We start from the raw sequence: 14,838 nt of genomic DNA, 5'->3' as shown, positions 1-14,838 counted from the left end.
ATTGAACCGCCTAACCCGCCTCTCTGTTCCATTCTTCTGGGCCCAAGTGAATCATATCCTGCTGCTGACAAGTTAGCAGGGGACTGCGGCTGTAACATGAAAGTACTTTTCTTTCTTGTCTAAATCAGGCAGATTTTTGAAAAGACGACACAGCATTGACTCGTGACATGGCAAGATGAAACGAGAGGTCTGGGCCGGTCTTGGAGCTGTGCAGATAAAAGTAATCAAATGACACTCCTGGAATGCAAATTGGCATTCTTGACTGCAGCAATTGCACAACCATGAAACATCCCTGACAGCAAGCAAGATTAGGACAAAATGTTATGTAAAGCACTGAACTCAAAAACTCTCACTTGAAAATTCAAACTGTAACACTTACATTTTAATATAGCAAGAGTCAGCTCTGCCTTTGTCTGCTTCTTTTTGTAATCACATATTCCTGCCTGACAGATCTCTTACATTTCAGGTGAAGAAAAAAAAAAAATTAGGTACTGGGAAATGTGTAACTGCTATTAATATTTTCTTAATATTTATTTTTAAAAATCACAGGTTTGTTCTTGTTCAAAGTTTTACATGCAAACACCACCGAACTTATTATTCTCAAGAGGGAAGAAAAGATAGTTTCAGACATTTCTCACAAGATACTCAAACAGAGTTCACATTCAGGTTCAGTATTATTTCCCTCAGGTGAAGATACTCTTGTACTTTGGTAGAGTGATTAGCAATCTGGATTTTAAATACTCTGCTCTCCCGGAACAGAAAGAGTAGCTACAACTAAGAACTTCATTAAGGCTGAACAGTTTAAATGAAACAGCTACAAATATAACATAAAACACAGATACCCTATAAAGGTTCCCAAGGGATTTTGTGTGTGGTGTGTGAGTCCGAAGGGTAAAAAGGAAGTTCTATTAACTTGTATGAGGTCTCACTACTCCTGACTACGTCTCTAAATCAGACACACTCAATAATAGTGCAGAAATAAATTCCTCCACTTAAAACATGTACGTGTGTGCACAGTTAACATCTGAAACTGCAGAATACAAAGCAGTGGGTAACAAATGGGTTCAGGCACTTTTCAAAATGATTAGTATTTGGGAATAGATGTGCAGACACACAGAATGCAGGCTGGGGGAAATGGAAGAAAAATAATACCTACAACGGGCTTTTTACAGTGTTCTTGAGTAAGATACCGCTAGAAGAAAAAAAAAAACTCAAGCACTAAACAGATAATATTTAATACTTTGTTTTGACGCCTCCACTTAAAACACAGGTTCCAACCACTGCAACTGTCCGCGAAGTACATAAAAAATAATAAGGCAGGCCACTTTCTGCCACTTTAATCCTGGGTACACAGGATTATTTTATGATATCTTTCGTACATCAGCTTTACAACAGCTTGACTCTAGGGTAAATGGGAACCACTATAAATCGCACGCTGCTTTCAAAACCACTTTAATTTCTGTCAGCGTTACTGTAACCACAGTCTTGGGCGCATGCTACTTGTGTGTGTGTGTGTGTGTGTGTGTGTGTGCGTGTGCCTGCATCTGACAGTCGCATCTCCTACACTCCAGTTGTGACTTTGATCACTGAAACAAGAAATGTCACATTAGGGGGAAGTGAAGAGGGAGGGGGGGAACCGCCAACCGCTCGCTCTCTCCCTTTTTCCTACATATTCCATCTACATGCAGAACGGGAGGTCAGATCCCCAAGTGGGGGTAACAATAGCAGCTCTGGGTGGAAGCAAACTAAAGGGAAGGGAGTGGTCCAACCCCCATTTCTAACAAATCACTTCCCCGAAAGCGGACAGAGCGCTCATCACCCGGCGAACTCCCGGCACGCTGCCTCGCTGCAGAGAAGCCGCTCCGAGGAGAGGAGCTGGGCTCGAATCTCGCCTTCCCATCTCCTCCACCACATGCACTTGGAACTTTTCTTAGCCTCACTACACGGGGGATTCCATCCACTTTTTTTTTTTATTAATCCTGTCCCCCTCCCCGGGCCCCAAATGCCACCCTGCAGTCACTGTGTAAGTATTAACAAACGGGCTCCTTTAAAACTGCGCCTCAAAAACCTCCGTCTCTCTCGGGTTTCTCTTCCTGCCCTACGTCGTGCACATTCTTCAGAAAGCCTCCAGGAGCACTTCCTACGTGTTCCTCATCTACAAAGGGAGGGCTCCCCGAACGCGAGGGAGAGGGGTGGGGAAACGCCAAGGTGCCGGGACCCGGCGGCTGGGTCCTCGCCGCGCGGCGCACCAGCGCGCCCAGGCGCCCACGCCCAGCCGCCCGGCCCTCACTCGCGGGCAAGTTTTGAAAGTTACCGTTGTCCAAAACGCTTTCCTCTCCGCCCCAAGCTCCCTCCAGCGCTCCATTCATCCCCCGCCTCCCCTCCACCCCGTCCGCCCCAGCCCGTCCCAACTCCCTGGAGCCTCCCGCTAGCCGGCCGCTCACCTTTCCTCGCCCGCCGCGAGAGGGGGCGAACTTCCCGAGCCCCTCACACAGACACACACACTCACACACGCACGCACACACCCCTCCCACCCCGAGCTCTCCTCGCAAACTTGGGCCAAGTTGAGGGGAAATTTCGGGAGCACGGCAGGGGCCAGAGTGGGCTGGGGTTCTCCTCTCCCGCCCGCCCTCCTCAGCGCCCCCCTCCACCTCACGCCGCCGGACTTGAGGAGAACGCGGCCCCCGGGCGGCCCCGGGGGCGCGCGGGGACGGGGCTCACGTCTGACGAAGTCTAGAATAAAAAGGAAAGGAGGGTGGAAACTTCTTACCATCTCGGCATGCTGGTTGTCAAGTGCAGCCCCCGCCTCTTGGTCTCCTCTTAGCGGCCGCGCCTGGACCAGCCCCTCGGCCGCCTCTCGCTCCTTCTGTCTCGGCCTTTCTTTCCCTCCCCCTCCCGATTTCCTCCGGGCCGCCGCTCTCGCCGCCTCCGCCTCTCCCCGCCCGCCCGCCCGCGCGCGCCCTCGCCGCGGCCCCTCTGCGCTCAGGTGACTGATTTACACACGCGCCCAGGGTCGCCCTCGCTCTCCAAGTCGGAGCCTGCAGAGTCCCCCCCCCCCCCCCCGGCTCCTCGGGACAAAAAAGAAAAGAAAAAGGAACGGACTGTCCCGGTGGGGGCTGCTGCGGGGGGCGGGGGAGAGACCCGCAGCCGAGGTGACCTGGAGATTTGCAAGCCCCGCAAGTTTCTCCTCGCTGCAAAATCGTCGTCACTACAATGTTGCTACCCTTTTGCAAAATAGAAGTGGGTTAGTTTTGTGGTTGTTTGTCCTCAGATTTCTAGGGGTTTCGTGAGGGAGGATGGATGTATATCCCCCACCCCCCGTTACTGTTCCCCCTGCTCGTGGTGGGGATGGAAAAACAACTTTGGCGCCCCCCGGGGGGTGCGGGCGTGGAGGTGGAGGTGGCCGCCAGCGCCCAGCTGTCAAAGAGAGACTCGCCGAGGAAAGGGCGCGAACTTTATTCCGACTGCAGCAAACCGTGGCGTCGCTTTCCTTTTCGGGCACTCGCCGGTCTCTGTCCCCTTTGACCAGTTCCTCCTCCCGCACCGCCACCGCCGCCCCCTCCTCCTTTCCCCTTCCCCTTTTTCTCTTTCCGCCGCGGCTGCCCCGGCGCCCCTCGCCCCGGTCAGCCCGGGTCCTCCGCGCCGCTGGACCGAAGGTGAGGGAAGCGGAGGAAAACCCAGGGGACAGAAACTCGGGACAGAACGTGCTGGGCGAAAAGGCAAAAAGTTGCGCGCAGCCGGGGCGGGAGGGGGGCGGGAGTTGCTGGTGGCGGCGTGTTTTGTGTGCCGGCCCAGACGCCGGCTTGCGGCGAGGGCTTCCTTCCCCTTCCCCTGGTCTGGGCCGCGGGCCTCGGGCTGGAGACGGCCCGGGGAGAGGAAGGGGACCGCCGCCTCCGCAGGGGAAGACCAGCCACATGTGTGGCTGACACTCAGCCGACCCGCGTCGCCCTGCGCCGGAGACGCAAAAACGCACACGCCTGCGGCCGAAGGACGTTTCTCCAATGCAGGCAAAACCCACACTCCCCGGCTGCAAGGATGGGGGTGGGGGGCGCGAGTTTAATCATCATCAGCTTTCTAACGTACACTTTGTGCCAAAAACATCTCCGCGTTGTGCAGATTTATCATAGCTAGAGCAAACTTTTTGCTTATCTGACATGGGAGGAAGGCACAGGTTTCAGGCATACTCTCTGAGCTCTAGAAATCGGAATCTTCCAGGACTTGTTTGGCAGAACCACAGGTTTGAATCATCCCTCCTTTCTTCCTTCCCCGAAGTAGAGGGGCAGGGAAACTGCCTCATTAGCTTCCAGAGGTCAGAACGAAAATATGTCGCCTTGGAATTAACATAGTTTTATTTTCCTTGATACACAGTCTGCGCTTAAGTTTAATATAAATTTTCACAATACTTAAAAAGAATATTTGGGGAGCCAAGATGGGAGACTGTGGCCCAAGTAGCCACAGCTGTTCTGAAAATGTGATTAGGCTTATTATTCACGTGGATCCCGCTTTTTAACAGCGGGGCCGCCGCACCTGCAGTTCTGTGTACTGATTGGGTCCAAATTCCTGGCCGTTTTTAGGCCTTTAGAAAGCAGATTTCAACTCCTTTCTGTATTTGCATGGTTCTAGACATCATCTTGGTGTGGAAAGGATTGTCTCGTGAATGCTTCTACTATATTATTTATAGTAAATACCTTGTAGAATTCTAGGCACATGGTTCATCTGGAGTTTTCTAGTGGGAGACACATTACTTCTCTAGAGCATAAATCAAAGTAAAGACTATCTAATGACTACCCATATATATAAATGCATGTTATCTAAGAAGGCTCATCTTTAAATGATTTGATTAAGGTGTGGAGTATGTTCCCTTATTCTGTAAACATCACTGTAACATCATCCTATAGTTTGCAGAAACTGATTACACAAGGGATAATGACGACCAAATGTGCATCTGAGCAACTGAGGATCATCACAAGAATTCTCCAGAAATGAGCCAAGTTCCAATGTGTTTTCCTGTATCATGGAGAGAGGAGAAAAGCTAGTTGCTAATTTCAGAGTCATTACCCATACAAATCCATTCACACACTTACTGCTTTGGACAACTGACAGACCAGCAATTGCCAAACAATTGTATTCACACAGTGCATTTTTGGCTGTGCACCTACTCTGGCCAACAGCAGAAGTTATTCCACATCAAGTAACCTGTAATTTACATTCCCCTGATTGGTTCCAGATCTGTCTGTTTTTGATGTTAGCATACAAACAATTTATGTGAGGCAAGATGTGTCTATTTGGGGTCCAGTGCCTTTCTAGAGAGTCCTCATCATGAAGAGGGGGAATGTGTTGGGCTGAAGAGCAGCCCTTGGAGAAGGTGGAAGAATTGACAGAAGCAAATATTTATAAAGCATTCCACAGCCTCTTATTTCCTCCAATGGGTTTCGATGGCATTGAAATAAAACCTTAAGTCTTTTCTGTGTCCTGCAAGACTTTAATGATCTATACCTGTTGGACTTTTCAACTCTTTTCTTCTTTTTTATTCCCCTCATGAATACAGTAAAGTCACACTGGCTTTCTTTGTCAGCGCCTTGCCAAGCTCCTACCTCCTCTTTGCCCTGCTCTTCTCTCTACCTGGAATATTCTCCCACATTTTCCAGTGGTTTCGTCTTATCCATCACATTTCAACTCTAATTTCACTTCTTTAGACTCTAATTAAACTAGCTCTTTGCCTACGTCCTCAAACACCCCTCATACTTTGTCCCATTACTTACTTTTCTTTATATACCTTAGAAGTATCTGAAATTAACTTTTTTTATGTGTGTCTTAGTTTTCTGCAACTAAAACGTAAGCTCCATGGGAACTAGAGCTGTATCTACCTTGTTCACTTACATAATGTTGGTCCATAAAACAGTGCCAAGCACAAAATAAACTCTTAGGAATATTGTTTGAATTAAAGAAGAAATGTCAAAATTGTGACACCATATTAATGATGACCTTAGGGCCAGACAAATTCACTCTAGGAATGTGGGGGGAAAGAAGTGCCATATCTGTTCTTTTGGGAGTAAGTAAAAACTGTTAACTCCCTGTACCACTGATCCCAGAGAATGGTCTGGGGCATCCCTATATGTCCCTAAGACCCTTTTAGGAGGGCCATCGGGTCAAAAGTATTCTTATTATATACTGAGAAATTATTTGCCTTTCTCATTCACATTCTGTCACAAAAATACAGCAGATCTTCCTAAAGGCAACATAACGTGATATTCAACAAACTGAATGCAGAAGCTGAAACAAAAAAATCTACCGATCTTGTTATAATCAAATACTAGAGACTTGCCAAAAAATGTAAATGAGTACCACTCTTTTGTTGTTGTTCTGGAAAACATGGTTATTTTTCATTTTAAAATATGGGTATTCAATTCCTATTGCCACTATAACAAATTACCACAAATTCAGTGGATTAAACAGAAATTCAGTGGCTATAAACAGAAATTTATAATTCTAGAGGGCAGGAGTCTGAAATGAGCTTCACTAAGTTAAAATCAAGGTGTCTACAGGCCTGCTTTCCTTTCTGGAAACCCAAGGGGAGAATCCATTTCCTTACCTTGTCCAGCTTCTAGAGGCCACCCACATTCCTTCGCTCATGATACCCTTACATCTGTAAAACCTAAGATCGATAGACATGTCTGTCTCATCTGTATCACTCTGACACTGTCTCCTTCCTTCACTTATATCTACCCTTGTGATTATATTGGGCCCATCTAATAATCCAGCATAGTCTGCCCATCTCAGAATCCATCTCCATATCAACTTAATCCATCTGAACATATTCACAGGTAGTCAGGATAGAATGTGGACCAGTATTAGGAGCCTTCATTCTGCCTTCCACAGTATTGTAACAAATGATTGGCCTATTATTATTTTAAATGAATTAATAACTATTTTAAAATCTTCAGAGTTTAAATTTATGATACAATAAATACCAATAACTATTACCCACATAAACCAAAGTACTTAGCAGTCTTCAATAATTTCTAAGAGGTCATAAGACCAGTTTGAGAAACATTGTCCTGGGCAATAGCTATTTTCCCTTCTTCCATTTCTCAAGTTAAACTAGATTGTACTAAGCTGATTATGCTAGCTGTGTTTCCTTTGCTGTGATTGGTTTAAGGATGGCATATTACATAGTTCTGGTTAATGAAGGATGAGGGGAAATCATTGAGGGGCTTGGAGCTAAGATCACTTTATTCATTAAAACAAAAAGAAAGACTGGCAAGAAGTAAATTGTCCCTGTTCTACCCTGAATGTTAAGATGGGAGAATGTGGCACCTGAAATAGCTACATCTACCTTCTGACCAGGAGGGAGTCCAAACACCTGGGATGACAAGGTAGGAAGGTGGAAGGCACATGAGCTCTTGATTGCTGAATTAACCAACCCCAGGTGGCTTGAGACTCCTTGTTATGTGATGTAATTCATCCCTTTATCATTTAAGGTTATTTTTCTATTACTTGCAGATTAAAGCTTCCTATATGTTACAGAGAAATAACAGGTGTCGTGTTTTCATGCAGGAATTCCTTCCTATTATTTTCTATCAAATTTATATTTTTCCCCAATTCTGAGAAAAATCTGTACAGAAACCAGTAAATTGGGGAAGGCATTATAATTCTCCTTTAAGAATGAGAACTTAATCATTTAGAGACATCACTAGTTCAAATGAATGCAAAAGCAGGAAATGCTGACACACATAGTTGTAGGTTACTGGTGACCCTTCCAAGAAATGGTTACCATCTAACCAGTTACTTTTGGTTGTCGTTGCATTGTAAGTGTGTGTTCATGGCCTGTCTCTAGCTAATGATGAGTAATTCTTGCGAATTAAAGAAATCTAAGTTTACTTTCATGGTATGTTCTATACAGTTTCTATGAGTTTTGTTTCAAGAAATACATGTTTTAGAGACCAAGTAAGTTCTTAAATTAAAGTTTTTCAACATGTGATTAGGTACAGTGTTGTTAATATTGCTAAGAGATTCTGAATGTTACGTTATTCAAATAATGCCCAATATATTCACCGTGGACTACAGTTCTTCATAAATTCTTCTTTTTAAGACTTTATTTATTTATTTGACAGAAATCATAAGTAGGCAGAGAGGCAAGCAGAGAGAGAGAGAGAGAGATAGAAGCAGGCTCCCTGCTGAGCAAAGAGCTAGATGAGGGGCTCAAACCCAGGACCCTGTGATCATGACCTATCTGAATGCAGAGGCTTAACCCACTGAGCCACCCAGGAGCCCTTCTTTGTAAATTCTTTAACCTAAGAAATGCAATAAGAAGGAAATAAAAATGTTATTGTGGAGGGAAAAAAGTCTGAGCATAAAAAAGCAACTCAGTTTCAATGTCAAAACCAAAATTAGGGCAGACAAAATATTTTCACCCTCAAAAAAATGAGCTTATGTGGAACAACATATATGCTAATGCTCAACTTGAGGATGCTTTCAGTCTCACAATTAACAATTTGACCCCTCTTAACATAAAATGAAAGAAATTTTTCTATGAGTAGTTTATTCATGAAACAAAGATTAAGACTATCAAAGAAGGCAATTAATGTATTCTAAGTTTTAAAATTTCATTTTAACAATAGTAATTTGTAAATATTAAGTATTTGTTGTTTGATCTCACAATTTTTAATGTTTTTTCTTTAGGATTTATTTTGATGTATCCCTTTTTTTTCTTTTTAGTGATTTCCATTATTAAATATTCTTATCAGGTAGACTTAATTTTATTTAAATATATTATGTTTATTACTTAATATATGCATAATGTTATTTAAATATATAATCATCTTACAAATATATTCATTCATAATAATACTAACCATGCATTAATTATTATGTTACTTTTCACAGAAAACTTGTAACCCTATCACAGAAAAAGGATTCACTATTTATGATTATGGTCACTGTTATTATTTAATAATATACAAGTGAAGGGTTATAGAAACACAGAGTAACTCACGATTTGGGGAAATCTTAGGAACTTCCATTCTTCTTCCTGAATCTAAAGATTAGTATCTGTCAGGAATTTGAAAACATAAGATCTGTATTTGTCACCCCAAAGTATTTCTAAATTGTTCCATCTTGGAATATTTTTCAAATTCTGCATTATTTCATAATTATCCATTAATCATTTTGTGGATAAATGCCCCCCAAATATTGATCCCAATTTTCATTTCTTTGACTCTTAGATGCATTTGATATTGTTAGTCAACTGCTTTCCAGAACTCTTCCCTCTGGTGGTTTCTTTCACACTTGCCTTTATCACGGCCTCTTCCCACTGCTTCCCACACTCTTCTGCACACAGAATGTGGGAGTTACCCAAAAGGTCAAATCTCCCAGCCTTTCTCCTGTCTTTAGTGTGGACTTCTTCAGTGTCTGAACCATCCCAACTGCAGCATAGTATCTGTAACCATTTCTGTTGCCCCCCCCCCAGTTCTACCCCTTTGATTATATTGTCTACATAGATCTTGTAAGTTGAATGCTCAACAAATAGCTTATCTTCACCTCAAACTTAACCTGACCCTGAAACCATCAACAACCCTTCCTTTTTCTGGTTTTGCTATTGTTTCATTCACTCAAGGGCAAAACTTGTATTCATCTTTGAGCCATTTTTTTCCCTAACTTCATTTTCCAAATCAACTCATTTACAAAAGCACATTAGTTCCTTCCATTTACTCCTCATGTTTGTCTGTTCCTGCTTCCTTTATAGGACCATCATTTTTTCAAGTTAACAAGTGCAACAATTTTTCAGTTATACTCCTTATATCCACCATACACTTTCATTCTAATCCATTTGCTGCCAGATTTTAGCCTTTTCAATTCTATTTCTATTACATGTCCCTCCCTTGCACAATACGTGGCTAAGTTAAAAACTCTTCCAAGTCACCCGGCTTTCCACCATGTTGAGCCAAATTGTAATATTTGCTTTTCAAAGCTTACCTTTATTCAGCTTTCACACTTAGTACGGTGCCTAGTACGTAGTAGTTGCTCAACAAATTTGGGTTGAATGAGTAACTTACCATGTCTACACAGTGCTTTTTCCTACATGAACCTACTGCTCTAGTCAGACAGGGTTGCCCTCAACCATGTGTGATCATCTCTACATTTTTGTCCTGACTTTCTAACTGGATCTATACCTTTCTCTCTACCTATTAATATCTGTGCCAATTTGCTTCCATCAAAGGTTGTTTGAAATCACTCAGAAAAAGAGGCACGACTACATTAAGATCATTTATGATTATGATTAAAATTTACCATCTACCATGTGTTGGGCTTGTTAGGCTCTTTATCATAATCTTTACATATATATTGAATCTTCCCAACACACTGCGGAGTTAGACATTATCTTCTCTACCATATAGATGAAAAAGAGCCTTGGAAGCTTTAAGTACTTTGCCTAAGGACATACAGCACATCAGGGTTAAAGTGAAGATTGCATCTCAGGTTTATCTTCTAGTCCTTAAATACTAACCATCTTTCAAGGATTTGATCAGATGCCACTTTCTTCATGGAAACTTCCCTTGTTTCTGTGGCTTTCTTTCTCCTCTGAGCTTCTCCGGTACTTACAGTCTGGATCATCGATTCATCACTTAATGGCATGCTGCTTGTGTATTTAGGGTTGTTTTACATGTGTCTATCTTACCTCCTTCTTGAGAAAGTAAACTCTTTGAGGACAGAAACCCTAATGATTACACATTCTCAACCCCTCACCATCCCTGGAAGAGTTACAGGCACATCAACAAAGAAAGCTTTTTAATGAAATAACTTATGAAAACATCTCAGACCTGAATTTCAGATGAAAAGCATATTTCTGTAGGTATTAAAGTCCTCTTATCACAGATTCTAATGGCACATGTGCTTTGATAAGTTTTGACTCCACTTGTGTCTGGACCCTTGGACATTAGGGCCGGGCCACTTTCTGTTTGCTTTATTTTAATTGCATCCTGGTTTGATGCATTCACTTGTTGCTTCACTCATGTAGTATGTCAGCTGGTGAAGTAGGAAGTCTTCGTTAAAGCCTCATTGCTTCTGCGTTATGTGGATAATTGCCATATAATTGTGTCAAACATAGGTGCCCCCCCCATTATGTATCTTCGCTCATGTCCTGTGTTCTCTGTGCTTGTGTAGCCAAGTCACCTCTCCCCTACAAAGAAAATATGTATCTCATTTAGGTACCACATACTTCTTGCTCCATCCATATGTAATTGTTTAGTGCTTGCACTGAAAATGCTTTAAAAGTGTGCCTGGTTAGTTAAATTTTAAGGTCCTCATTCTTATCCTACACTTTTAGACCATTTGTCTTCTAATTTGCCTTATATAAGCAAAGGCATTTATTATTTTGCTGGATTAATGCTATTCATTTATATAAAACTATGATTCGACTTGTCTAGCCTAAAAAAATTCAAGGGTCTTGTTCAGTGTACGAAATCTCAACCCAAACTACTAACCTTCCAGGTTCGGTTTTGTGGCCAAATAAAACTCATAGGAAGTAATTTACATAAAAGTCCATCAAGTTCACAAGTACGAGACTGATGGCCGTTTTGATAAAGCTGATGAGATTAAAATGCTATAGGGGCTTTAGGCCAGGTGTAAAAAGGCCAGAGATTGAGCTGAAAGCAGTTTACCTAGAGATGGCCCTATTTACCTTCAGCTGACCTACTGCATCTTCTGGGGACCAGAAAATAGAAGTAAACTGAATACCCACAAATCACTTTACCCAGATTATCACTGTATTTTATCAACTGCATATCACTGCATTTTATACAGGGCTCTGTATAAGGTAGTTATCATTCCCATTTTACAGGTAAAGAAATTAAAGCTCAGAAAGAATAAATAACTTTGCAAAGGCCCCAAAGCACAAAAGTATACAACCCAGAATTATAGCATAAGCTACCAATTTCCATGTCAATGCTTTGTCCGCTAATAAGCATGTGTACTAATTGACCATATGGTCTCCTCCTTTCTCTTATATCACCAATGACTTTGAGGAAGTCCCAGTCACTTAGTTACACAGCATTAATGTGCACCCCAGCCTGTAAACAGGACTGAGCAATTATATGGACTTCTGTCTTCTTTATGCATAGTTAAGTGTACCATATACTTCTCCAAAGTTAGCTTCATGTTGTGGTCTTCTTTTATTTCTAGATTTGTAACGGAGAAGTAGAAACTTGTATGTATCTTTAGATTAGAAGTTATTAACATTCTTCCCCCACAAAGATTTTAGTACAATAGGCATTGACAATGTTATTATTTAAGGTTTTCTTTTCTTTTCTTTCTTTCTTTTTTTTTTTTTTTTTGAAAAGTACTTTCTGGTATAGCACGCGAAAGCAATCTGGTGGCTTTGTGTGATTGCTGTTCACACTGGGTAATGAATAAATTCCTTTGGCTCTTTTGGAGGAGTCAGAAGGGAGTCATTGGTTTAGTAGAGTTGTGGCCTAAAAACACCAAGCCAGCTCATCAGTGCCGCTGATCTCGTGCCCTTCCTCTGGCAAACCATGTGTCGGATGTGGTAGGAAAAAAAATCTCCCTTTCAGCAGCAGAATGTGTGCAAGCTACACCCTGAATTATCCCATGATGACCTTGCAAATGCAACACATGCCCTTGTGACCACAAGGCCCGACAACTGTAATTTCCTCTGCTTTTCATCAGAGCTCTTCTGCTGCCTACAGCAGACACAGCATGTATGGGTACAGCTTCTCCTTGAAGCCTAAGATACCTGCCCTCCATACTATACTACCTATATGTAAAAGATTGTCCAATAGGAAACTGGCCCCACTGCTTATGCAAACTCTGAGTTCATCTTCCTGGGTGAACTGTAAAGCCTGGCTTCAATTTACTATTCAGCCAGCTGACATTTGGGGGATATTACCTAATGCACTTGCTGAAGTCATTCCAAAGATCATTATTAGGTAATTTCTTAGAGCAAACCATGGGTTAAAGAGACACTTGCTCTGTGACATCATTGATGGGTATTTCTTTTCTTCTTTTTTTTTAAATTTAAATTCAGTTAGGGTGGGTATTTCATTTACTCAACACATGGATATTTAGCACTTATTAGATGCCAGGCACTGCTCCAGGTACTAAGGATGAAGCCCTGAACAGAATAGAAAAGGTCTGGAGTTTCTCTGAGCTTACTATCTATTAGTGCAGATACAATAAACAAGTTAACAGATGAGAGTTCAGTTGGTGACAAATGCTTTAATAACACTGAAATAGGGTGCTGTGATCCAGAAAGAATAGGAATGGGATGTTAGTGGTGGAGAACTGTGGTTATATGTTTTTACACCAGATAGTCAAAGGCTTCTGGGAGGAGGTGATATTCTGCTGAGATCAGAACCATGATAAACCTTGTAAAGATCAATGGGAAGCTTCTCCTCCGCACAGGCCCTGAGGAGGGGAAGAGGCGAGAAAGGAATTTAAAGAAGGTTAGTGTGGTTGGTGTGTCCTGAGGGAAGGGAAATAGTGGGAAGGCTTGAAGTAGGAGAGGCTAGGCAGAGAACCTGCATATGCATGTTCAGTCAAAACCTTTACCATGAATTCGAAAAGACCGCAAAATGTCAGTAGTTCTAGATGAGATGAGGTTCACCAACCAGTAAATCCAACTAGGACTGGGGTGAGGGAGGGCAAGGAGCATAGCGCGTTGGGTACGATGTGGGAATCCTCCATGATTTTCCTTCTTCTAAGACTTATGGAGAGGCGGGAATTTCCAGTCATTGCGAACTTGATCCTCTTCACCACCTGTGCTTTGTCATTGGTGTCATTTTAAATTCCCAGCGTTTCCTAAGGATTCAAAGGATGGCATCCTTTTAAAAACATTATATTGTCTTATTATTTCATTTGCATTACACTTAGAGTAAAAGATGGACATGCAAGACTAGATATTAGCCATATATGCAAAATGACTTGACACTTAAAACAAATATCCCAAAACCTTATTAAGTATTTGCTGACCACGTGTTTTCTAAACCATACTGAGAAAACCTCGCTGAAACTTCTGGAACACCGTTGGCCCTTACCCTGACTCTCCAAATGGTTCTGTTGAAGCCTCTCTGCCTTCATCCTCCCAGAACTAGTGGGTATCCCCTCGAAGGAACGTTGTGTGGCCTCATCAGCAAAAAGGCAACATACCTGTGGTTTGGTACGGAGTGAACTGGGCCAGGAATCTGGGGAGCAAGACTTTATTCCCATCATTGCCAGTCACTCTGGGATCTTGAGCTAATCAAATCATCTCTGTACTTTAATTTATACCCATGCAAAATGGAAAACATAATACTGTAGTGGTGCTCTAAACACGCACAGCCAAATCTGATGGGAACAAAACACTTAGGGTATTTCATTTGTTTAAAGCTCAAAGACATGACCTGGAAACCTCCAGTCACAGAGACTGGGAGCTCTTAAGGAAGCGGAACACCAAATAAGATGAGGAGAGTTTTACTCTATTTTGGATATGGGCATTTAGAGCCGGCCAATGTCTCCTCCTGTGGAACACAGTGATAAACAGAATGTTGAGGGAAAGCTAACCAAAGGCTAGACTGCATTATTATCACAAGCGGAAAAGCTAGCCATTCACCTATTTGTACCAGTAATATCACATTAAAATACAGCAGAGTTTGATGTTGCTCAAACTCTTTATTAAGGAGCTTAAACTCTCTACCAAAGTGGCCCATTCTTCCACAATGGAAGGTTTCATTTCAGCTGCGGTTCAAGGAAGTTTATCAAATCCCGACTTTGAGTAGGCCATTGTACTCCCACTGAGAGGCAATTATAATGTAGTTGTTTCCAATGTAGTAGGAAGATAAGCAC

At 42.5% G+C, this 14,838-nt stretch overlaps 1 protein-coding gene across 2 annotated transcripts in view; it reads right to left on the bottom strand.

The window, feature by feature from the left end:
* Window positions 1-2,930, bottom strand: part of BNC2 (basonuclin 2) — a 434,084-nt gene extending 431,154 nt beyond the window's left edge. For both annotated transcript variants that reach the window (XM_032308900.1, XM_032308907.1), the window contains exon 1: window positions 2,771-2,930. In XM_032308900.1, the coding sequence (XP_032164791.1) occupies window positions 2,771-2,773 (3 nt within the window). In that variant the 5' untranslated portion in view covers window positions 2,774-2,930. The remainder of the gene's footprint in view (window positions 1-2,770) is intronic.
* Window positions 2,931-14,838: the final 11,908 nt, after the last annotated feature.

Source organism: Mustela erminea, chromosome 12 (assembly GCF_009829155.1).
Source record: "Mustela erminea isolate mMusErm1 chromosome 12, mMusErm1.Pri, whole genome shotgun sequence".
NCBI classification, from domain to species: Eukaryota; Metazoa; Chordata; class Mammalia; order Carnivora; family Mustelidae; genus Mustela; species Mustela erminea.
The sequence above is the reverse complement of the archived record's forward strand: the minus strand, read 5'-3'. Positions and strand labels throughout refer to the sequence as shown.